Genomic DNA, 25315 nt, shown 5'->3' with positions numbered 1-25315 from the left:
AAAAACCCAATGGAAAAATCCCATTGGCTCTTTGTAGAAGGAACCAGGACGATGCTAACTTCCTGGTTGGCCTACAGAGAAAAACACGTCATCCCAGGAGCACTCTATTGAGCCAATAGCAACGCACGACCGCAGCTCCAGTTACACTGCGCATGCGTTATACCAGGGATCTGCAACCTGCGGCTGCGGAGCCACATGCGTCTCTTCAGCTCTTCTCCAGTGGCTCCCTGTGGATTCTTAAAAATGGAAATGAAAAACAGTTTTTTTTGTTTACATTTTCATTTTTATTTATCATTGTTGTAGGTCTATGGTACGACGGTATGACGGAGTATTAGGGCCACGTTGAGGAAAAAAAATTAATCTGAGATTTCGAGAATAAAGTCATAATATTACGAGAATAAAGTCATAGGTTTAAGACAAAAAAGTCGTAGTATTATGAGAATAAAGTCATACTTTACTATTATAAAGTACTAATTTTACGTGTTATTTTCTTTTTTTCTTGTAACGTTATGACTTTATTCTCGTAATATTGCTAATTTTTTTTCTTGTAAAGTTATGATTTTATTCTCGTAATATTACGACTTTTTTTTCTAGTAAAGTTATGACTTTATTCTCTAAATTTCAGATGTTTTTTCCCTCAATGTGGCCCTAATACTCCGTAGTACATTTGCTCTTTGGCCCTCACTGCATTAGACTTATATACTATATACTTAGACTATAAACTGTGTTACCTTCATCACAATAATCAAATGTTTTGCGGCTCCATACAGATTTTTTTTTGCCTAAAATGTCTCTTTTGATAGTAAAGGTTGCTGACCCCTGGACTACATGCTTGGATCTCGAATACGATAGGTCGTCGGGCAGCGAGTCTCGCGAGAGTTTGGCTCAGATCTCAGATCAGATTTTGCAGTTTGCCGGTTACCTTCTAGACCTGACCCAGCAGCCGCGCGGTGTGCTCTCTTGTCGTGATTGATGCCGTAAGTGACCAGCAGCTGTTGAAAACACCAACAGGAGGCCTTCAACTTTACTTCTTCAGTTTTAATTAAATCCTCCTCCTCTGTGTTTATTATCTAAGTCAACCTGTAACATTAAAGTTACTACTAGTAGTCAGCATCCGGCTGAAAGTCACCAGATAATAACACGGTCAGCTGTTAGAAGGAAACACCTGAAACACCTGAAACACCTGAGGAAGCTGAGCAGCAGGTAGAAGAGTTCAGCCTCAACCAAGACCTTCTTCTCCTTCCTGAGGACAGTTTCTCCTCAACAAGAACCAGCCTGGAGCTCGTTGTCTCTGGTTCAACACCAAGACCTCTCCTGCTGTCATCATCTAAAGTAAGACACTCAACAGTTTCTGACTGGAGGTCTGTCTCAGTACTATTGTTTGTGTTCAGTTCAGTGTTCAGCTGGATGTGATGTTGCTGTCAGCTGTCAGTGTGTGTGATGGCAGGCTGTTAAAGTCTATTTATTTGACGTTAATGATCCATTATACTCGTGATGCTGTTGATGCTTGATAATTGATGAATGTTGCTTCTGTCAGCTGAGTTTGTGAATGATTTCAACATACTATACTATGACTTTTTTTAATGACATTTTTCAACATACTATACTATGACTTTTTTTAATGACATTTTTCAACATACTATACTATGACTTTTTTTAATGACATTTTTCAACATACTATACTATGACTTTTTTTAATGACATTTTTCGACATACTATACTATGACTTTTTTAATGACATTTTTCGACATACTATACTATGACTTTTTTTAATGACATTTTTTCAACATACTATACTATGACTTTTTTTAATGACATTTTTCAACATACTATACTATGACTTTTTTTAGCCAAAACTTTCAACATACTATACTATGACTTTTTTTAATGAAATTTTTCAACATACTATACTATGACTTTTTTACATGAAATTTTTCGACATACTATACTATGACTTTTTTTAATGACATTTTTCAACATACTATACTATGACTTTTTTTAAATGACATTTTTCCGACATACTATACTATGACTTTTTTACATGAAATTTTTCAACATACTATACTATGACTTTTTTTAATGACATTTTTCAACATACTATACTATGACTTTTTTTAATGACATTTTTCGACATACTATACTATGACTTTTTTACATGACATTTTTCGACATACTATACTATGACTTTTTTACATGACATTTTTCGACATACTATACTATGACTTTTTTTAATGACATTTTTCAACATACTATACTATGACTTTTTTTAATGACATTTTTCAACATACTATACTATGACTTTTTTTAATGACATTTTTCAACATACTATACTATGACTTTTTTTTAATGACATTTTTCGACATACTATACTATGACTTTTTTTACATGAAATTTTTCGACATACTATACTATGACTTTTTTTAATGACATTTTTCAACATACTATACTATGACTTTTTTTAAATGACATTTTTCGACATACTATACTATGACTTTTTTTAATGACATTTTTCAACATACTATACTATGACTTTTTTTAATGACATTTTTCAACATACTATACTATGACTTTTTTTAGCCAAAACTTTCGACATACTATACTATGACTTTTTTTAATGACATTTTTCAACATACTATACTATGACTTTTTTACATGAAATTTTTCGACATACTATACTATGACTTTTTTTAATGACATTTTTCAACATACTATACTATGACTTTTTTAATGACATTTTTCAACATACTATACTATGACTTTTTTTAATGACATTTTTCAACATACTATACTATGACTTTTTTTAATGACATTTTTCAACATACTATACTATGACTTTTTTTAATGACATTTTTCAACATACTATACTATGACTTTTTTACATGAAATTTTTCGACATACTATACTATGACTTTTTTTAATGAAATTTTTCGACATACTATACTATGACTTTTTTTAATGACATTTTTCAACATACTATACTATGACTTTTTTTAATGACATTTTTCAACATACTATACTATGACTTTTTTTAATGACATTTTTCAACATACTATACTATGACTTTTTTTAATGAAATTTTTCGACATACTATACTATGACTTTTTTTTAATGACATTTTTCAACATACTATACTATGAATTTTTTTAATGACATTTTTCAACATACTATACTATGACTTTTTTTACATGAAATTTTTCGACATACTATACTATGAATTTTTTAATGACATTTTTTCGACATACTATACTATGACTTTTTTTTTAATGACATTTTTCAACATACATACTATGACTTTTTTCAATGACATTTTTCCAACATACTATACTATGACTTTTGTTAATGACATTTTTCAACATACCTATACTATGGACTTTTTTTAACGTGACATTTTTTTTTCAACAGTACTTAACTAATGACTCTTTTTTACATGAACTTTTCGACATTTACCTATTTACTATGACTTTTTTTTAATGAATTTTTCGACACTACTATACTATACTTTTTTTAATGACATTTTTCGACATACTATACATATGACTTTTTTAATTGACATTTTTCAACACTACTAATACTATGACTTTTTTTTAATGGACATTTTTCAACATACTATACTATGACTTTTTTTACATGAAATTTTCGACATACTATACTATGACTTTTTTAATGACATTTTTCAACATACTATACTATGACTTTTTTTAATGACATTTTTCAACATACTATACTATGACTTTTTTTAATGACATTTTTCAACATACTATACTATGACTTTTTTACATGAAATTTTTCGACATACTATACTATGACTTTTTTTAATGACATTTTTCAACATACTATACTATGACTTTTTTTAATGACATTTTTCGACATACTATACTATGACTTTTTTACATGAAATTTTTCGACATACTATACTATGACTTTTTTTACATGAAATTTTTCGACATACTATACTATGACTTTTTTTAATGACATTTTTCAACATACTATACTATGACTTTTTTACATGACATTTTTCGACATACTATACTATGACTTTTTTAATGACATTTTTCGACATACTATACTATGACTTTTTTACATGACATTTTTCAACATACTATACTATGACTTTTTTTAAATGACATTTTTCGACATACTATACTATGACTTTTTTTAATGACATTTTTCAACATACTATACTATGACTTTTTTACATGAAATTTTTCGACATACTATACTATGACTTTTTTTAATGACATTTTTCAACATACTATACTATGACTTTTTTTAATGACATTTTTCAACATACTATACTATGACTTTTTTTAATGAAATTTTTCGACATACTATACTATGACTTTTTTACATGAAATTTTTCGACATACTATACTATGACTTTTTTACATGAAATTTTTCGACATACTATACTATGACTTTTTTTAATGACATTTTTCAACATACTATACTATGACTTTTTTACATGACATTTTTCAACATACTATACTATGACTTTTTTACATGAAATTTTTCGACATAGTATACTATGACTTTTTTACATGACATTTTTCAACATACTATACTATGACTTTTTTACATGAAATTTTTCGACATACTATACTATGACTTTTTTTAATGACATTTTTCAACATACTATACTATGACTTTTTTTAATGAAATTTTTCGACATACTATACTATGACTTTTTTACATGAAATTTTTCGACATACTATACTATGACTTTTTTTACATGAAATTTTTCAACATACTATACTATGACTTTTTTTAATGACATTTTTCAACATACTATACTATGACTTTTTTACATGAAATTTTTCGACATACTATACTATGACTTTTTTACATGAAATTTTTCGACATACTATACTATGACTTTTTTTAATGACATTTTTCAACATACTATACTATGACTTTTTTACATGAAATTTTTCGACATACTATACTATGACTTTTTTTACATGAAATTTTTCGACATACTATACTATGACTTTTTTTACATGACATTTTTCAACATACTATACTATGACTTTTTTACATGAAATTTTTCGACATACTATACTATGACTTTTTTACATGACATTTTTCAACATACTATACTATGACTTTTTTTAATGACATTTTTCAACATACTATACTATGACTTTTTTTAATGACATTTTTCAACATACTATACTATGACTTTTTTTAATGACATTTTTCAACATACTATACTATGACTTTTTTTAATGACATTTTTCAACATACTATACTATGACTTTTTTACATGAAATTTTTCGACATACTATACTATGACTTTTTTTAATGACATTTTTCGACATACTATACTATGACTTTTTTTAGCCAAAACTTTCGACATACTATACTATGACTTTTTTTAATGACATTTTTCAACATACTATACTATGACTTTTTTTAATGACATTTTTCAACATACTATACTATGACTTTTTTACATGAAATTTTTCGACATACTATACTATGACTTTTTTTAATGAAATTTTTCAACATACTATACTATGACTTTTTTACATGAAATTTTTCAACATACTATACTATGACTTTTTTTAATGACATTTTTCAACATACTATACTATGACTTTTTTACATGAAATTTTTCGACATAGTATACTATGACTTTTTTTAATGACATTTTTCAACATACTATACTATGACTTTTTTTAATGACATTTTTCAACATACTATACTATGACTTTTTTACATGAAATTTTTCGACATACTATACTATGACTTTTTTTAATGACATTTTTCGACATACTATACTATGACTTTTTTTAATGACATTTTTCAACATACTATACTATGACTTTTTTTAATGACATTTTTCGACATACTATACTATGACTTTTTTTATGAATTTTTCGAAAGACTATACTATGAGGTTTTTTTTTCCACGAAAATTTTCAAAATACAATACAATGAGGTTTTTTTTCATAAAATCTTTCGACATACTATATTATGACTTTTTTTTTTTTAAAAAAATTTCGATATACTATATGACTTTTTTTTATAGAAAATGTTGACATACTATACTATGATATTTGTTTTCAGGAAATCTTTCGACAGACTATATTTGACTTTTTTTATGAATTCTTCGACATACTATACTATGACTTTTTTTTTTTTTTAAATGTCGACATGATACTATGACTTTTTTTTGCAAAAAATGTCGACATACTATACTATGACTGTGTGAAAAAAAGTCATAGTATAGTATGTCGAAATTTCTTCCGAAAAAAAGTCAAAGTATAGTTTGTCGAAAAATTCATAAAAAAAAGTCATAGTATAGTCTGTCGAAAGTTTTGCGAAAAAAAAGTCATTATATAGTTTGTCGAAAAACTTCATGAAAAAAAACGTCATAAGATAGTATGTCGAAATATTTCATAAAAAAATGTCATAGTATAGTATGTCGAAAGTTTTGGCTAAAAAAGTCATAATATAGTATGTCGATATTTTTTGCGAAAAAAAGACATAGTATAGAATGGCGAAAAATTTCATTAAAAAAGTCATAGTATAGTATGTCGAAGGTTTTGGCGGGAAAAAAGTTATAGTATAGTATGTCGACATTTGTTGCGAAAAAAAAGTCATGGTATGGTATGTCAAAAAATTTCATGTAAAAAAAGTCATAGTATAGTGTCGGAATTTATTCCGAAAAAATAATCATGTTGAAACATTTCGTGAAAAAAAACATTTAGTATAGTATGTCAAAAAATGTCATAAAAAAGTCATAGTATAGTATGTCAAAAGTTTTGGCAAAAAAAGTCATAGTATATTCTGTCGAAAACATAAAAAAAGCCATAGTATATCGAAATTCTTTGCAAAAAAAAAAGTCATAGTATAGTATGTCGACAAATTTCATGTAAAAAAAAGTCATAGTATAATTTCACAATTTTTTCCGAAAAAAAGTCATTGTATAGTATGTCGAAAACTTTCATGAAAAAAAACCGTGATAGTACAGTCTGTCGAAAAATTTCATTAAAAAAGTCATAGTATAGTATGTCGAAAACTATTATGAAAAAAAAGTCATAATATAGCATGTCGAAACATTTCGTGAAAAAAAAATTCATAGTATAGTCTGTAGAAAAATTTCATGAAAAAAACGTCATAGTATAGTATGTCGAAAACTTTGGCGGGAACAAAGTCATAGTATAGTATGTCGACATTTGTTGTGAAAAAAAGTCATGTTGAAACATTTCGTGAAAAAAAACATAGTATAGTCTGTTGAAAAATTTCAGAAAAAAAGTCATAGTATAATATGTCGAAAATTTTGGCGGGAACAAAGTCATAGTATAGTATGTCGAATTTTTTTGCGTAAAAAAAGTCATAGTATAGTATGTCAAAAGTTTTGGCAAAAAAAGTCACAGTATAGTCTGTCGAAAAATTTCATACAAAAAGCCATAGTATAGTATATCGAAATTCTTTGCGAAAAAAAAGTCATAGTATAGTATGTCGGAAAATTTTGTGAAAAAAAACGTCATAGTGTAGTCTGTCGAAAAATTTCATAAAAAAAATCATAGCATAGTATGTTGAAAAATGGCATGAAAAAAAACGTCATAGTGTAGTCTGTCAAAAAATTTCATAAAAAGTCATAATATAGTATGTTGAACAATTTCATAAAAAAAGTCAAAGTATAGTATGTCGAAAAATTTCGTGAAAAAAAATGTCATAGTAGTCTGTCGAAAAATTTCATAAAAAAAGTCATAGTATAATGTCGAAATTTGTTGCGAAAAAAAAGTCATAGTATATGTCAAAAAATTTCATGAAAAGAAACGTCATAGTATAGTATGTAAAAAAAAATTTCTACAGACTATAATATGAGGGTTTTTTTCATGACATTTTTCGTAGTATAGCATGTCGAATAAAAAAAGTCACAGTATAGCATGTCGAAAAAACGGATACAAGTCAATCTGTACTATGTCATAAAAATGCAAAGAAGTTATAGTATAGTATGTTGTAAAATTTTTTAAAAAAGGTCATAGTATAGCATGTGAGAAAAAGTCATAGTATAGTATGTCGAAAAAAGTCATTGTATAGTATGTCGAAATTCTTTTTTTAAAAAATCATATTATAACATGTCGAAAAAAACATCATAGTATAGTATGTCGGAAAAAAAGTAATAGTATAATATATCGGAAAAAAAGTGATAGTATAGTGTGTCAAAAAAAAAAAGTGATATAGTATGTTGAAAAAGTCGTCGTGTAGTATGTAAAAAAAACAGATACAAGTCAATCTATACTGTCATAAAAATGTTGGAAATTTTTTTTTAAAAAGTCATCGTATAATTTGTCGAAATTCGTTTTTTTTTAAAGTCATAGTATAACATGTCGAAAAAAAATCATAGTATGTTGAAAATAGTCATAGTATAGTATGTTATCAAAATGCAAAAAGTCATATTATATATGTATACATATTTAGGATGCATAAAAAACAAAACTTTGCACCCATGTTCAGACTTTACACGTCGACTCTTTCACACCGACGTGTATTAATAATTTTAATAATTCAATACTCGGTAACATTTGATTTCCTTTATTAGTAGTTTTATTACTGATACATGTCCTTGTTATAGATAACATTGTCCCAGCACACACACTGTAACCCTTTTTCACATGGAGCTTTGAGAATTGGCACAAATAATATACAAATGAGCATCCCTGTATACAATACTGATTTCAAACAGAAAATAACAAACAAATATCCAAAAATGGTATAAACACAAGATAAAAATACAGGGTTGTGTAAAAAAAAAAAAAGTATTTTCATTGAGTGCAAACGTTAAATTATGTCAAAAGTCTGTTTTCAACTTTTGGGCCTTAAAAGACTAAGTAGAGTACAGAGCAGAATGTGGATGTACAAACATCAGTTTATACGCATTTGGAGATTCCCTACTTAGTGATGGAGAGGAGTTAAAATTAACAAGAAAAAATACAAGTAAACATGTTAAAAATACAACAACAAAAAAAAAATCACTTAGAGTCTGCGCTTCTTCCAGTTTAAGATCATACGATTTGTCAAGACTACGATTTTTTTTTTTTTTAAGTAAATGGATTTAAGCCCAGAGAATGAATAAGGCAAGCAAGCTCATTCTGTATATACAGTCAAGGTTACTATTTACACTGTGTTTACATATTGTTTAGTAACTCTGCCAACAAGTTGAGGTGGAATTTGTTGCCCTCTACTGGTTTAAACTAGTGTCACACTGCAGACAGCAGAAGTAGTCTCATGCTTTTAAATCTCTCTCATTAAAGGACTCAGAAGAAACCACACCCAGTGCAACCAGAGGAGCCCATCCCAAAACTAAAGTCCAGTCTGTTTAGATTCACTTCCTCTACATCTGGAACAACAGCACAGGTATATGTTCTCATTTTGGTTTAATTACTTCCATATTGCTTCGCTTTATCCTGGCTTCTGCGATAGTATAAATATTACAAAGAGAGCAGTGTGTCACCACACAGCAGGGTAAAAAGGAGTGAGACAGTGCAGAGCTACTCCATGACTTTCTAATGTTGAACTTGAACGCAAACAATATACGGACGTCACTTACAGTGGTGAAAGCAGGTTACCTCACAAACACCGGCAACTCTTCTATGACTACTGCATTTATCGGGAGTTTACAGCATTAACCTTAAGAGGCCCCCGGCTATGCACAACTGATCATTACTTATTACTAATATATCACATTACCAAAAGAACTGAATAAAACAGAGGTGTAGTAAAAATAAGGGAGTGAAGTCTAGATGTAGGATAACCAGCCAACACTAAACAAACCACTCCCGTCACCACCAGTACATGTGACGTGAAAGTCACATTAAGAAGCAGTGAGAAAGAAAGTTGCCGTAAGTGAGACCTGAACTTAGCAGAGCTAGACTCACTCAGAGGTATACAGGCTTAATGAGGGGAAGTTAATCTCCTCCACAAGCTGTGAGGCCTAAGATGCAGTCAAAGAAGTTTAAATTAAGGTTAAAATAGGGAACCAAAACAGTTGGCATGAGCTGAGCTGTAGTTAAAAGTGGGAACGATTAGGTCTGAAACAGTAATTAAGGATGTCTATAACTATTGGGCAATGCTTTAAAGTTGAGGTCAACCACCTTCTTACTCCTCAGTAATAAACTTATAGCCAACTGTTTTTGTGATGTTTGTGCTCCAGAGACAACATCTGAGGAGATCTACCATCACGGTCCGGTCCAGATGAGGACCCAGACTTGTATCCTGCGACGCACCGAGAAGGTCTTATTTTTTTAAACTGAAACCAAGCAGGAGTAGCCCGGAGGACACATAAGGGAATCTAGATAACTAGGAGAAGAATGTGACATCCTACTGGAGATAATTCAATCAAACGTCTAGGGGTTAAAGGAGCATTTATGGATGTATAACTAACCATTATCAGACTAAAAGAAACATCCCAGACTGTTAAATCTGGGATGAGCTCACAGAAAGTAAAGAAAATATGCAACAACCCAGTAAAATAGAAAAGAGCAGTTCCCAACCTGAAGGTGCCCAGATACTGCTAAAAAAACAAAACCTGCACTTTACTCTAAAACCCCAGCAAGAGTGACACCGTTTCAGTGCTCGACATATTTACAGTGTGTGTTTGTGTGGAGACCAAACGGAGGAAGAAGAGGCCTACAGGCTGTGGGGGGAGAGAGGGCGTAGGTCGTTGGATGTGGACAGCAGGCCTCAGGGTGGCGTCTCCGCGCTGAGAGCCGTGACCTTTTTCTTGGTCGGCTTCTTCACCGTCTTGGTTTGAATCTTGCAGAGAGAGGAGAGCAACAGGAATAATTAAAGTTGTTGATTAAACGACAGAAGGAAATTAAGGAGAAAGCCAACAATCAATCATTAAAAATGGAAAGGAGGTCCAACAGTTCGACTAAAGTCGGGTGACACATCAAGTTTTATGATAAGACACAAAAGGTCCTATATAAACAGAGAAATCATTAGAAAATACAGATATGAAATATGTTTAACAACACTGCAAATAATAATGATAAAAAATAGGATCTATCATTAATTGTGTAAAAATGCAAGAATTAGCCAGAGTAAACCGGATTATTGTACAGCTGAATTAATGCACTAAATTATTGTACTGTTAAGTCATTATTGCACAGTTGAAGATATATACATTTTGGGATATATATAATATTATATTATAATATTATAATATTATATATAATAATATTATATATATTATATAATATTATATATTATTATATATAATATATATAATATATAATAAATTATAATATAATAAATTATATATTTTATAACATAAAATATAATATCATATTATATATTATATATAGTATAATACATTATATATAATATATCTTTCTTTCAAAATGCTTTTCTTAAACACTATTTTATAGTTAAAACCATCACATGAGTCAGCCTTCTCTCGCCCTATGTTGCTCCTACCTCCGTCTTAGCAGCAGCAGGTTTCTTGGTTGCCTTGACAGTGGCGGCGCGTTTGGGGGCTTTGTCTCCAGGGTCTTCATCAGAGTGTTCAGTTCTCGTGTCTGATTGGTCAGAGCTGTGTTGGGATGACGTCTCGTCAGCAAGGGATGCGGCCGCCAAAGAGCGGGCTGCAAGGATTGGACAAAAAAAATTGTTGGTCACTCACTGGTGAATCATCTGATGATCTGAGCTAATCTCCCAGACAGCTGAGAGATTGAACTCCGATTTATGCATTTCATTCCCTCTGAACCGAAAGGATTTCATTCTATAAACATTAAAGTACTAAATAGATGAAACTCTGTTCCCTTTAATTGAAAAAGACTGAAGCAACTGTCCAAAAGTGTGTATAGCAGACTGGTACATCACTGCAGTCACAGCCTCTAACGCCACCCGGTGGCCACATTTCAACATACAGGTTTTGTTTCCAACAGTTTTGAAGTTAAAGGAGTCTCTCTGTTACAGTATCTGTATAAAGAAATGTGCTAATAAAAAGTCAAGAGAGGATCCTCATAGGTGCATCCATATTAGTGCACTCACACCAAAAGCTACATGAGCAGCAGAGAGCGCTTTGGTCGACTCTGGTGCTGCAGCATGTTCCTCTTTCACTGAGACTGGAAGTCCCCAATACAAACTTTAACCATCTACAGCAGTGGTTCCCAAACGTGTTGTGTTGTAAGGGGGTTGCCAGATTAATCTGAGTGGTCATGAGATGATTAAAGGGATAGTAAAAAATAAAATTGGTGAAATACTGACAGTTTTATCGGTAATACTTCATTTTACAGGTCCGCAAATTTCATGGTAATAAAGTGATAATTAGCAAGTAACCTATTTGAAATTTCAATGGAATTACTGCCAAATTACCTCAATATTTACCTCAGTTTATCGAAAATGACTTTATTATAAACATTATTTAACAATTCTATGCTAAAACAGCATATAATAGTTAAAATAAGGCCCTTATGCTTGAGAAGTGGCTGTGTGCTGCTCTTCACTATATTACCTTACCCTTTATTTGAACTCTAGCTGTTTGACTCTTTCACTTCAGTGTGTTGCTCCATCTTTCTCTCTGACTGGGTTTTGAAGTTGCTCATGGTTTCTCTGTAAGTATGAATCAAAATGAGCCACTTCGTTCATTGTTTCACTGCCTCTGTGTCTCTCTCTCTGTATTCAGTTCACAGCTCGTCAGGCCCACACAGCCCGCCAGCCGGCACTGTAGCGAGACACAAAGAGTCCTCCTTCCAAGCTTCTCCTCCCACTGGAATCACATGCTTTCACCCCCCCGACTCCACACTTCTTTGCATCTCCTCCTCCCTGCCATCCTGCAGTGCTTTAAAAATCACATGACTCCACATGGCCTGACTAGCTGCTAATGAAGCAGTGTGTTGTGTGTGTTGTGAGGCCTTACTCTGCCGTGCAGTGGTGCTCTTGGCCCGGGGCAGTGTGCTGGACCCCGAGCTCATCTCGTCCATAGGGTCCCGTCTCATGCGGGCGTCTGTAGTGCGCAGATCCAGCTCGTCCTCGGCGTTGATGAGAGTCAGGTCCTGCATGCTGAAACTCCGCAGCTTGTCCGACAGCACGCCCTGCCCCTGGGCATCACAGCAAAGACAAACACAGACACGTCAGACAGGAGACAGCGTGAGAATATCAAGCCTTACAGCTGCATCACTCATGTCTTAAAGGAATAGGTCTTAAAAATAAAAAAAAAAAAAAATATATAAAAATAAAATTTGATGACTAATTCTCATGTTTACTGAAACACTGTTTTAAGTTGATCTACATGAGGCTGAAAATATAGGACAGAATTTTATGGCAATTATATTGTGCAGCCACGGTTCTCAATATTAAATCTCCCATTTATTTCTTGTACAAACAACTTTATGTTTCTGGCCATTTCAGCTTTTGAGGATTTGCTGGTTGTCTACATTTCATACCATTGTGTGTTTTGGGCTGTTGGTTGAGTAAATAAAGGGATTTGAAGGCTTTACCGTGGATTCTGGCATCTTTTGGTCAATTAATTGAAAAATATCAATAATGGAATAGGGCTGTCAAAGTTAACGTTATAATGACGCGTTAACGCAGATTTGTTTTCACGATCTTTCCAAGGTTGTAGCGGGTTCAGTTTAAAATCTAGATTAAAGACACTGGTATCATATGAAACTAGAGAACCTAATGAATCCATCGGCATCAACCATGTCATACCAAACTTCCAAACTGTCATGGTCATTTTCAAAAGGTTCACTTGACCTCTGACCTCCAGATATGTGAATGTAAATGGGTTCTATGGGTACCCACGAGTCTCCCCTTTACAGATATGCCCACTTTATGATAATCACATGCAGTTTGGGGCAAGTCATAGTCAAGTCAGCACACTGACACACTGACAGCTGTTGTTGCCTGTTGGGCTGCAGTTTGCCATGTTATGATTTGAGCATATTGTTTATGCTAAATGCAGTACCTGTGAGGGTTTCTGGATCAATATCTGTCATTGTTTTGTGTTGTTAATTGATTTCCAATAATAAATATATACATACATTTGCATAAAGCAAACCTATTTGCCCACTCCCATGTTGATAAGAGTATTAAATACAAATCTCTCTTTAAGGTACATTTTGAACTGATAAAAAGTGTGTGATTAATCTAGATTAAATATAATATTGATTGACAGAGCGAATAATAAGAAACTGCATTGAAAAGATTTTCTTTTGCACAATTTGTGCATAAATGAATCTCTGCTTGAGTGTCAGTAAAACGAGTTGCATGTTAATATTGAACAGAGCATCAACTAGTATTGTGTAAATATGCTAAAGTCTAAACACTTTTGAAAAACTTCCACTAAACATTACAGTACATTTAGGACTTTGGAGTCACTGTAATCATTTGCGATTAGATTATAACACAGATTTGGCAACACCAACAAGTTACTGTAGGTACGAGCCCATGACAACATCAGATCAAGAAGAGTTTGTTGCACCTTCAGGCTGCTGTTTAGAGTCAGTCAGTAAAGTAAGGGATTTGGTCCTCTTGACCGGCTTGGTAGAAGGTATAATTTGGTCTATTCATATTGTTTTAAACTAGCAAGGGGCATCAGAAACCAAGCTTAATATAATTTAAGGGAATCCAATTTATGTCAAGTAGACAGCTGTGAATTCATCCCAAACATATTGAGGACGCATTGGGGTGATCACTGGTCTGCACTATAGAACTGATACAAGGCATCTTTGACCAAACTGTAGGATGTCCTTATTAACCCTCTGAGACCCACGATAGACAATAGACTAGATAGATTTGGAGATTTCTGCAAGAATTGCAATTTTTCGGCAATTGGATGGCGAACACTTCTGTTATGTAAACTGCTCAGAAACCCCTTATTGTCAATCTACCTATGAAAACCATCCATCCTCTGAATGCTCTAGGTCTCTAGTTTGTGGCTGTAGAGTTTCATGAGGCTGTTATTATCCTAGAGCAGAGGTCTTCAACAGGGGGTCCACGACTCCTAGGGGGTCCTCGGAGGTATAATTATATATTATTTATTATCAATTTATCTACTCACTGTACCTTGCAGATGTTTAAAATAAAAACATGAATATATGAACCTGTGTATTATTTGAATAGCTTAGTATTGAATGCACTTGAACCAGGTACATTTATACATGGCACTAGGCCCAGTTTAATATAAAACACAAATTTATACAATATATATAGTAGGGGGTCCCTGCTCCATCTCTCCATCAGTTTGGGGGTCCTTGGCCTGAAAAACGTTGAAGACCCCTGGTCTAGAGGTCACCACAGGTCATTTTATACAGTGAGGTCAAGTTTTTAAAAAATGGTCTCACTACAATGAAATGTCTCCTATGGGGACTAACATCATCCCACATGAATACAGTTGGACTCATTGGATCCACAAGAGTCTCAGCTTTACAGTGATACCCAATTTATGTCATTCAAGACTGTTTAGGGACCCCAGTATGCAGAAATATTAAAATATACTATTTTAGAATAGGCGAAAATAACACATTTATACTGCATGAAAAAACCTGCATGTGATTATCATAAAGTGGGCGTGTCCGTAAAGGGGAGACTCGTGGGTACCCATAGAACCCTTTTTCATTCACATATCTTGAGGTCAGAGGTCAAGGGACCCCTTTGAAAATGACCTTGCCAGTTTTTCCTCGCTAAATTTTAGCCCAAATTTGAAGCGTTATTTATCCTCCTTGGTACCACTGGATTCCTTAGGTTTGCTACTTTCATATGATATCTGTGCCTTCACTCTAGCCCTGACACTGAACCTGCTACAGCCTCTGAAAGACAGTAAAGTCAGACGGGATCGCGGTTCTCGGGGGGTTAATGTCGTAGCAAACCTCATTCATGGTCATTTTGCTCTACAAAACAACAAAGCTTTGAAGTCTGTTCTATTTGAAACACGTTCTAATATCGGTGGTGAACTGCATCATTAGAGTCATGTAATCTGTACAGATCTGGAACGAAGACAGGAAGTCTACAATGAAGATATTATAGATGTCAAACGTTAATGAAAACATGCTTCAATTAATTAGTCCAAGTTATTCGATCATGGAGAGCTCACCTTGGTGGCCGCGGTGACCGCAGCAGTAGCAGCCAGGTTGAGACCTCTCTTTCCAAACCTCATCATGGTCTCATAACTCCTGTCTTTGGCCTGCGCTATGTACTCATCTATCTCCTACAGCACAGGGCGACAGTTGAAAGAGAAAGACAATAATATAAGCCATCGGTACAAAGAGGAAAATCTGAATATTTCAACGTGGACGTGCAAACCAGATTATATTTGTGGGATGAACGTAAAGATTTAAAAAAAAAAAAAAAAAAAGGGTCATGTTCCTACCTTCTCTTTGCTGGACAGCGTTGGGTGGACAAACTTGCGGTAGAGGACACTGGAGCCCTTGGTGTACGGGGACAGGAGCCAGATCACAAAGGCAATCTTTAGCTCAAAGTAAAATGGAAACCTGGGTAATGAAACGGAGGAGAGGAAAAGAAAACTTTGAAAAAAGGTACACACGACGGGTTTGATAGAAAATGTTTTAAAAAGCATATAACTCAAATACTGTTAGAATCATTTCATGTGTGTATAAAGGGCTATTAAATCTTAAAATACACTCAACGCTGTATATGAAAACTAAATGGGAGAGGGAAGAAAACATTTGGAGGGGGTTTAGTTGGAAAAGTCTGATAAGGTATTTTGTTTCACCCTCTCGGAAATCCCACTATGACAGTAATTCCCCAGCTTGCTGGAGAAATTGTGGAAATCTGAATGCACATCATTACCAAGTTTTCTGGGATTGTCCCGTCATTCAAGATCTTTGGAGAGGGATTCATAATGCCTTACAGGATGTCATGTTCCCCTGGAGAGTAAGACTTTATTTTTTGGAGTTAAGCCTCAAGAATGGTTGAAAAGAGACATTTATTAAATATATTGCTGGTAGCTGGTAAAAAAGGCTCTTAACGAGGAAGTGGTTATCACAGGAGAGCCCAACTTTAATTGCCCAGATGGCCATTTAAAAAATGGAGAGGATAACAGCATACGTCAACCATAAGTTGGAATTGTTTGTGTCACGCTGGGAGAACTGAGGCCAGATTTTATTTTTGCAAATCTAGGATTGTATGGAAATGAAAAGATCACTCCCTATTTGTTCATAGTTTTTACCGTTTTGTTTTTCTATAACAAATCTTAAAATACGGCACTTTAGACAGACATAGGTGGGTGATGTATGTATACAGGGTCTGTAACTTATTTCATGGAAGTATGTTTGTTGCTAAGTGTCAATAAAAATATAATAAAAAGAAAGAAAAAACGTACACAAAGACACAATAAGATAAGACGCTGATCTGATATATAAAAAGGCTGAATAACTGTGTGAGTTGCATTTTTTTAAAGTGACAAGACACTTCAATAAGAGGCATTGTACTAAAAATATCAAGTACCCTTAGCACTAGAAACACACATGACTATTGATATTATATAAGTGTGTTTATTTCAAGCCAGTAGGGCACGAGGGTCACGATCAGCAGCTCTCTTGACTCACCACGATAGCAGCAGGTCTGTGGCCGTCTCTGCAGTAGTGAACAACGCAAACACTATCCAGTACATCATCCATTTCACCTGGAGACACACAGACACAGACACAGACACAGACACAGACACAGACACAGACACAGACACAGACACAGACACAGACACAGACAGACAGAGGTGAGGAGAGAGAACATCACAAAAAATAGCACATAAAAAACCCACAGCATCCGGTGTACACGTGCTGAGACACGTGGGGCTAAACAGACATGCCAATGCAGAAATAGAACATATGTTTTAAGTCGTGTCAGATCACATCAGTATGCGTGGATAATGTCCCGGAGACAAAGGACATGTAGGGCATCGTCTAAACTAAATGAAATGCAATAAATGAGGCACTTAGAGACAAACTAACTCAGTAAACAATACCATAGATTTAGTGGAAAATACATTATCCAATAATCAAAAATATTGCTATATCAAATGTTACAAAATTAAGAGTAAAGCCCTGCACTGTAACGATGTGTTTAAAGGCATTAACAGGCCACAGACAGCCGCATAAACACACATAACAGTGAATCATTTGACTCGTCAGAAACTAGAGGAAAGGGGGATGAAAACATCAGTTCTAAAAATGGCGTCCTCCACTCTCTCTCTCTCTCTCTCTCTCTCCCTCCATCCCTTATTCGCTTCTTCTGTGGCTGTCTGCTTGAGTAGCAATTGGGAAGGGGGGCGGGGGGGTGTTGCCATGGTAACCAGCCAGGAGGAGACTGTTCTCCGATGCAAATCTAGGCAGAGAGCCAGGATGCTGATATCTCCTCCTCCTCCTGGACCACCCCTCTCTCATCCCTTGCAGTGATGATGAGGTAAGCACGGAGGACCCTGTTTATTAAAATCGAGAGGGAATCTACTGGGTTTTTTTCTCCTGGTTTCCACTGGTAACGCTGGTTATTCCGTCTGAACATCATTACCACTTTATTTGTTGTGTTACTTAAAAGGTAGGGATGCACTCATAATGGATTCGATATCTGGCCGATACTGACTCAAATAGTTGGATCGGGTATCGGTGACAATGGAGCCGAGCTATTAAAGGTCCCATATTATATAAAAGTGAGATTTTCATGTTTTTTTATTATAAAGCAGGTTTAAGTCCTATATAAATACTGTGAAAGTATCGAAACACTCAATCCACAGGGAAATACACACAGCCCGTATTCAGAAACTCTGCATTTGAAACAAGTTGTCAGGATTTCTGTCCTTTTGTGATGTCACAAATATACAATATTTAGACCCTTTACACAGATTTAAATGTCCATCCATCCATCCATCTTCAACCGCTTATCCGGGATCGGGTCGCGGGGGCAACAGCTCCAGCAGGGGACCCCAAACTTCCCTTTCCCGGGCCACATTAACCAGCTCTGACTGGGGGATCCCGAGGCGTTCCCAGGCCAGAGTAGAGATATAATCTCTCCACCTAGTCCTGGGTCTTCCCCGTGGTCTCCTCCCAGCTGGTCGTGCCTGGAACACCTCCCAAGGGAGGCGCCCAGGAGGCATCCGTGCTAGATGCCCGAACCACCTCAACTGGCTCCTTCCTTTAGATTTAAATGTAAACATTTTAAATGTGTCCCAGTTTATTCCTGGTTGCAGTGTATGTGAATGTCATCAGCTGACAGGAAGTACACATGGACCCAAGCTGTTGCCTAGCAACGCAATTCTGTGCAATTTCGTCACAATTCCGTCGAAATGCGCTAAAACGGAGCCTTTCAGACAGAGGGTAAATACAGGCATATTCAGGCCGACAGTATGAGGAAAATAAAGTTTTTTTTTTAACATTACAGCATGTAAACATGTTCTCGTAGAAACACAAAATACAAGTATGAACCTGAAAATTAGCATAATATGGGATCTTTAAATTAAATTATTATATACATCATATACTGGAATTTTAATTCCTGTTTAAGTTTTGTATGTGTTTTTTTATTTCATGTGTTTCTAAAATGATGTGTTTGAATATTTCTGCATACTGGGGTCCCTAAACAGTCTTAAATTACATAAATTGGGTATCACTGTAAAGCTGAGACTCTTGTGGATCCAATGAGCCCAACTGTATTCACGTGTGTTGAGTTTTAAAAGAACAGTGAACTGAGAGGAAATTTTAAGGTACTATAGGCCGTCATGACAACATAAGGACGTGTACATTTAAACTATGAATCATTTAGGTACCAAACGATTTTGTAGTTTCATGCACTTAACATGCTATGGGTGTTAGTCTCAGACAAAACGCCTACCAGATCAGTTGTTCCCAATTCTATTAGCTTGTTTCCTCTTAAAGTTTATTTTTTTCTGACTTAGAAAAGTATTTTTTTTTATTCTTTCCTATCGAGTTAATCTTCTTGTGATCCATCACATTTATTCCCTAGGTTGGGTTAGGAACATCTGCACCAGATGAAGAAGACGTGTATTCACGATCTACAGCGTCGGCAGGCTGTTATGTAATCATTAGGAGGTGCACACATTCATATATTCTTTGCAGGTGTTGGATACAAATTATCTGTTTGTTCCCAATTCGTCTTTTATCCCACATGGACATGAAAATCCATGTAAAAGAAGAATCAGGAGAGCGATATGGAGGTATTACTTTGTCTTTTAGAGTAATTATGGTGGCTCAGTGACCCAGTTTCATGAAGGTTGGTGTGCCCCAGTTATCATGGTCATCTGTGATCATTAGAAAACATGCTTAAAATTTTGGTTATCAGTCTTTGAGTGATAATGCTCAAAGACATAGAATAGTCAGTGTGGCCAACTGGGCTGCCAGCTCTTAGTTGATCTGTCGACTAAGATTTTTTTAGTCGATTAGTCGTTTTTTATGCTGAATGACTTTTTTCCAAGAAACTTATGAGCACATCTCTGGTAAATACTAGATATAAAGTGGTGCTTTTGCATGATTCTTTGTGGAGAAACTCAGTTTTACAGATCTGTCGATTAAATCAACTATTTGTCGTTTAGTCGACAAAATCGTATGAATGTTAGTCAACTAAGAATTTCTTCAGTCGAGTACATCACTAGTGGCCAACATCTCAACAAAAATTACTCCAGGTGATTAATATGTGTCCTCCTATTAAACTATGTTGTGTGTGCCTGGCCTAAAGTCTATCTGCAGGCTTTGTATTATATTCCTTCTCACAATGTGCATTTAAAACTTAAAAATAGCTAACAGCAGTCCGGGGCAAAATATCCCAAGAGTGAAACAAAGCAGACGAGTCAGAAACGGTCTGCTGTGATTAAATAATTAGAGGTGATACTCACATATTCCTTCACATTCTTCGTTTTGACTGCCTTGTATGAGGAGTATGCCGGGTAGAGCGTCCCAAAGGCAAGGCTGCAAACAAAAGGAGAGAAGCGTTAGTCAGAGGAGGGGATTCAGCTTGAGAACATGGCCTCTGGGTGTCGACTCTGACACCTAATCAATGTGTTCCTGCTTAACAAGGCCACTTAGCTATGTTAGCTTGGAGCTTATGTAAACACAAGTATGTATTATTAGTGGTTTTGATCTGAATGGTGACGCCACACAGTAGAGAGTGGATGGGCGGTGGCTTGTCAAAACACACTGGTCTGATTATCAGTGGAAAACAAATATATAACAGAGCTCATGGAGTCAGGAAGACTGCAGCGACACAAAATGGAAAAACACACAAAAGTGTGCCAGGGGTGGGTCACCACGTGCAGATCGGGACACTGTGCAAACAGAGCCGTGTTTTTGATGTGCGTTTGGTTGCGTCCTGTGCCATTGTGGTGATATGTGCTGATGTGACAGGATGCTAAACGCTGAGTTACGGGATAGCAGGGAGAATAGAGTTCAGAGAGTCACTAGTTTGCCCGTTTGCTTACAGTGTAAACCCCCGATTGTGACCTAATCTAAACTAAAAGATTGAATGTTTTTCACTAAGAGTCTCTCTGTGAGGCTTCCAGCTACATTTCTATTGTTTTTCTCAGCATTCAAGAAGGTCCGCAGTCCCAGTATGTGTCTGAGCTGCTCAGTCATGTGTGCAGCGCCGCTCAGCTCTGTACAGTAAGCTGAGGCGACTCGTAGCAGGCCTCTAGGCCAGTAGACTTCCTCAGCAGACGCCCTGTGCCTCTTTGTGTCCCCATCTCAGGGTCACTTCACCGAGTTTGAGGGCGTTCCGTCCTCTCGCTGAGACTATAAGATCAGAGATACTGAACATATATAGTGATTTACGCTGCTTATTCACCTGTTTTAATTTTTTCTGGTTAGGACTAATCATTCATCTGTAATGAAAAACACAACACTGTCCAATTTAGAGGCAGCTGCATGTTTAAAGTGCAAAGTTAAGATGACAAATGATTGATCTTGTGTTAGATGTGCAGCAGCCGTTATGATGCACATCCAGTCACATTGTTTGTCTCCCATCGTTCACATGACTACCTGAGGTGCAGTGAAGTGGAAGAGCCAGCTGGAAGCCACTAAAAGCAACCGTTTGCCAATGTTATCCTCTACTTATGTAATCAAGGCAAGCAGAATATTTATAGCGATGATGATGAAACATCGATAACATTTCTACACCCGGGCCTTTAAAAAAAAACACTTCCAAGCTTAAAGCAGCTGTGTAACTGTATCAGCATATTGATTCATATTTGATCAGCGCTGCCTAGTTTTAGAATGTTTACGTTTAAATCTGTGTAAAGGGTCTAAATATTGTATATTTGTGACATCACAAATCGACAGAAATCCTGACAGCTTGTTTCAAATGCAGAGTTTCTGAATACGAGCTGTGTGTATTTCCCTGTGGATTGAGCGTTTCAATACTTTCACAGTATTTATATAGGACTTCAACCTGCTTTATAATAAAAAAAGACGTGAAAATCTCACTTATTACAATATGGGACCTTTAAAGCCTGAAAACAGAGTCATGAGGAGGTGCGGAAGTCTAGTTATCGCTCAGAACACTTGAATTACAATATGCTGAAAGGTTGTTATGCCCAATGATGCCAAAAACATACTGCCTACTGCAAGTACATCGTGGTTAAATCCACAAGAAATTGACGACATCACTGACAGACAGGTACATCCGGAAGGTCAGACGCCACACTATCCTGATTAAAAACTCAGATCGGTCTCTTGATATAAGATGACACTAATGCAGCATTATAAAAAAAAAAAATGTCTGCATGAGGGCTGAGGATGAGGGCAGCTGCTGGCTTTAGTTGAGTCATCCACAGACAGTGTGTTCAGGTGGAAGTCCAGGCCTGAGTCCTGCTCCACTCATACACAGCAAGGATGTTGTAATATTAAACAAATATACACATTTATCTGGTCAGTATATGTGAATATACAGCATGGATGTGTGGACCCACATCCATGACTGACTGGGCTTTAAGTTAGCCTTGCCATCACATCATGTTGTTACCATATGATGCTCAGTATACACACCAAGGCTGGCATGTTTAAAAAAATAAAATGTCTGCATGAGGGATGAGGATGATGGCAGCTGCTGGCTTTAGTTGAGTCATCCACAGACAGTGTGTTCAGGTGGAAGTCCAGGCCTGAATCCACTCATACACAGCAAGGACTAGACATGTTGTAATGTAAAAAAACATATATACACATTTATCTGGCCAGTATATGTGAATACAGGATGGATGGGTAGACCCACATTCATGACTGCTGACTGGGCTTTAAGTTAGCCTTGCACATCATGTTGTTACCATATGGTGCTCAGTATACACACCAGCTATATCAAGGCTGGGATGTTTTAAAATGCCTGTTTTGTTGTCTGCAGCGAGGCTGGCATATTAAGCAGGTTTCTCTTGAATAACGTGGCCAGATTAACAGCTCCTTCCTCTGCCAACTGTCAGGTGGTTAGCCAGCACACGTTAGCTCCCAGCAAGCTAGCAGAGCAGTCTGCTGCATCAGTTCATTGAATAACAGAGCAACGGTTACTATAGAGAACTGCTCAGCTCGGTGTCTAAATAAACACTGTTTTACTGTAATTTAACATAAATCCAGACGGATAAATGGATGCTAGCTAGTTTTGCGCGCTGTTAATCATGAAGAAGAGACAGCTGATGATGAATGGAGGATGTAACGTTGAACAGACAACAACAAGATGCAGCCCAGCCTGGATACTCACACAACTATCCTCGAGATCATCCAGGAGACCATCTTTCTGTCTGCTGGGAGTCAGACCTCGACCGCTTCCAGAGGAGTCTAGTTGGTCAGCAGAGCGGGCTAGATGCCCCCCATGTCCCCCCTCCAGGACGCGGGGTGGTCGGGGATGTGAACCGGCTGAGAGGCTGAACGGTGGAGGTGGAGGTGGTGGAGGTTGTCCTGGTTGTCCTGGTTGTCAGGTGGGCTAACAGCAGCAGCAGCAGCAGCAGCAGCTGAGGAGGAGGATGATGATGTGCTGCTGCAGTCTCTCTGGCTCCTCCAAGCTGCTGGAAACACACTGGCTCTTAAAGGGCCAGGCACCCAAGCTGTAAACAATATGTCATTTTAAGTTAAAAAAAAAATTACATTGCTCCTCTTATCCAATAAAACACACGATCCAATTTATTTCTTTATTTAAAAAGGATCCCAATTAGCTGATACCAATGGCACCAGCTAGTCTTCCTAGGGTCCGAAATCAAGTACATTAAATGTATCACATACATATATACAACATCAAATTTGCATTACATTAATAACATTCAAATTTTCCATTCATACACATCTTCCACAACCATTGTACTCTACACTTACTTTACACTATACATCCATTATACCACTTTATAGACTGCACATATGTACATACTACATTTATTTATTGTACATACTACATTTATTTATTGTACATTGCACATTTATTTATTGTACATATTACATTTATTTATTGTACATATTACATGTATTTATTGTACATATTAAATTTATTTATTGTACATATAAAATGTATTTATTGTACATATTAAATTTATTTATTGTACATTGTACATACTACATTTATTTATTGTACATATAAAATGTATTTATTGTACATATTAAATTTATTTATTGTACATTGTACATACTACATTTATTTATTGTTCATATTACATTTATTTATTGTACATACTACATTTATTTATTGTACATATTACGTTTTATTTATTGTATATAACGTTTTTTTATTGTTCATTTTAAATGTATTTATTGTACATACTACATGTATATATTGTATATATTACGTTTATTTATTGTACATATTAAATGTATTTATTGTACATACTACATTTATTTATTGTTTATATTACATTCATTTATTGTTCATTTTAAATTTATTTATTGTACATACTACATTTATTTATTGTACATATTACGTTTATTTATTGTTTATATTACGTTCATTTATTGTTCATTTTAAATGTATTTATTGTTCATTTTAAATTTATTTATTGTTCATTTTAAATGTATTTATTGTACATATTAAATTTATTTATTGTACATACTACATTTATTTATTGTACATATTACATTTATTTATTGATGTACTGTACACACTATGTTCACCCATTCACTCTGTATCTTTTATATCTCTATTATTGTTTTTATAATTGTTGTATACCTGTACCTCTCCTGTGTTTCTCTGTTTGCTGATGTTGCTGCTTTGACACCTGAATTTCTCTCTGGGGATTAATAAAGGTTCCTCTTATCTTATATTATTTGGTAATTTGACTGTATAGAAACTCTGGTTTAGTAGAATAAATGCTCTTACTAAAGAATGTTGCTGTGCTTAAGGCGAGTCTTTTCTCTCTACTGGTAAACATGAC

General features: G+C 34.9%; 1 protein-coding gene and 1 long non-coding RNA gene across 2 annotated transcripts; one reads left to right on the top strand and one right to left on the bottom strand.

Annotated features, from left to right (window-relative positions):
- Nucleotides 1-930: 930 nt before the first annotated feature.
- Nucleotides 931-12881, top strand: LOC119494339. Its single transcript, XR_005208175.1, has 4 exons — nucleotides 931-1332; nucleotides 9267-9369; nucleotides 10166-10245; nucleotides 12641-12881. It is a non-coding gene; the product is annotated as an uncharacterized LOC119494339 (long non-coding RNA).
- On the bottom strand, nucleotides 8532-23960 carry reep2 (receptor accessory protein 2). The gene is made up of 8 exons (XM_037780152.1): nucleotides 23662-23960; nucleotides 20819-20891; nucleotides 17526-17602; nucleotides 16328-16448; nucleotides 16052-16165; nucleotides 12875-13055; nucleotides 11431-11597; nucleotides 8532-10767 (listed from the first exon to the last, which is right to left on the bottom strand). Exons 1-8 carry the CDS (start codon nucleotides 23691-23693, stop codon nucleotides 10696-10698), a joined length of 837 nt encoding a protein of 278 aa, XP_037636080.1. The 5' UTR covers nucleotides 23694-23960; the 3' UTR covers nucleotides 8532-10695.
- Nucleotides 23961-25315: the final 1355 nt, after the last annotated feature.

Source organism: Sebastes umbrosus, chromosome 9, assembly GCF_015220745.1.
Source record: "Sebastes umbrosus isolate fSebUmb1 chromosome 9, fSebUmb1.pri, whole genome shotgun sequence".
In the NCBI taxonomy this organism is placed as follows: Eukaryota; Metazoa; Chordata; class Actinopteri; order Perciformes; family Sebastidae; genus Sebastes; species Sebastes umbrosus.
The sequence above is the reverse complement of the archived record's forward strand: the minus strand, read 5'-3'. Positions and strand labels throughout refer to the sequence as shown.

What these genes read in the sequence shown, in the direction of transcription:
- reep2 (XM_037780152.1), bottom strand. Translation starts at nt 23,693, where the DNA reads ATGGTCTCCTGGATGATCTCGAGGATAGTTGT. An exon ending in ATGATCTCGAGGATAGTTGT is followed by an intron (nt 20,892 to 23,661) that starts GTGAGTATCCAG and finishes TTTTGTTTGCAG; the next exon opens with CCTTGCCTTTGGGACGCTCT. An exon ending in CTGCTGCTGCTAAGACGGAG is followed by an intron (nt 10,768 to 11,430) that starts GTAGGAGCAACA and finishes TCTCTCTGCAAG; the next exon opens with ATTCAAACCAAGACGGTGAA.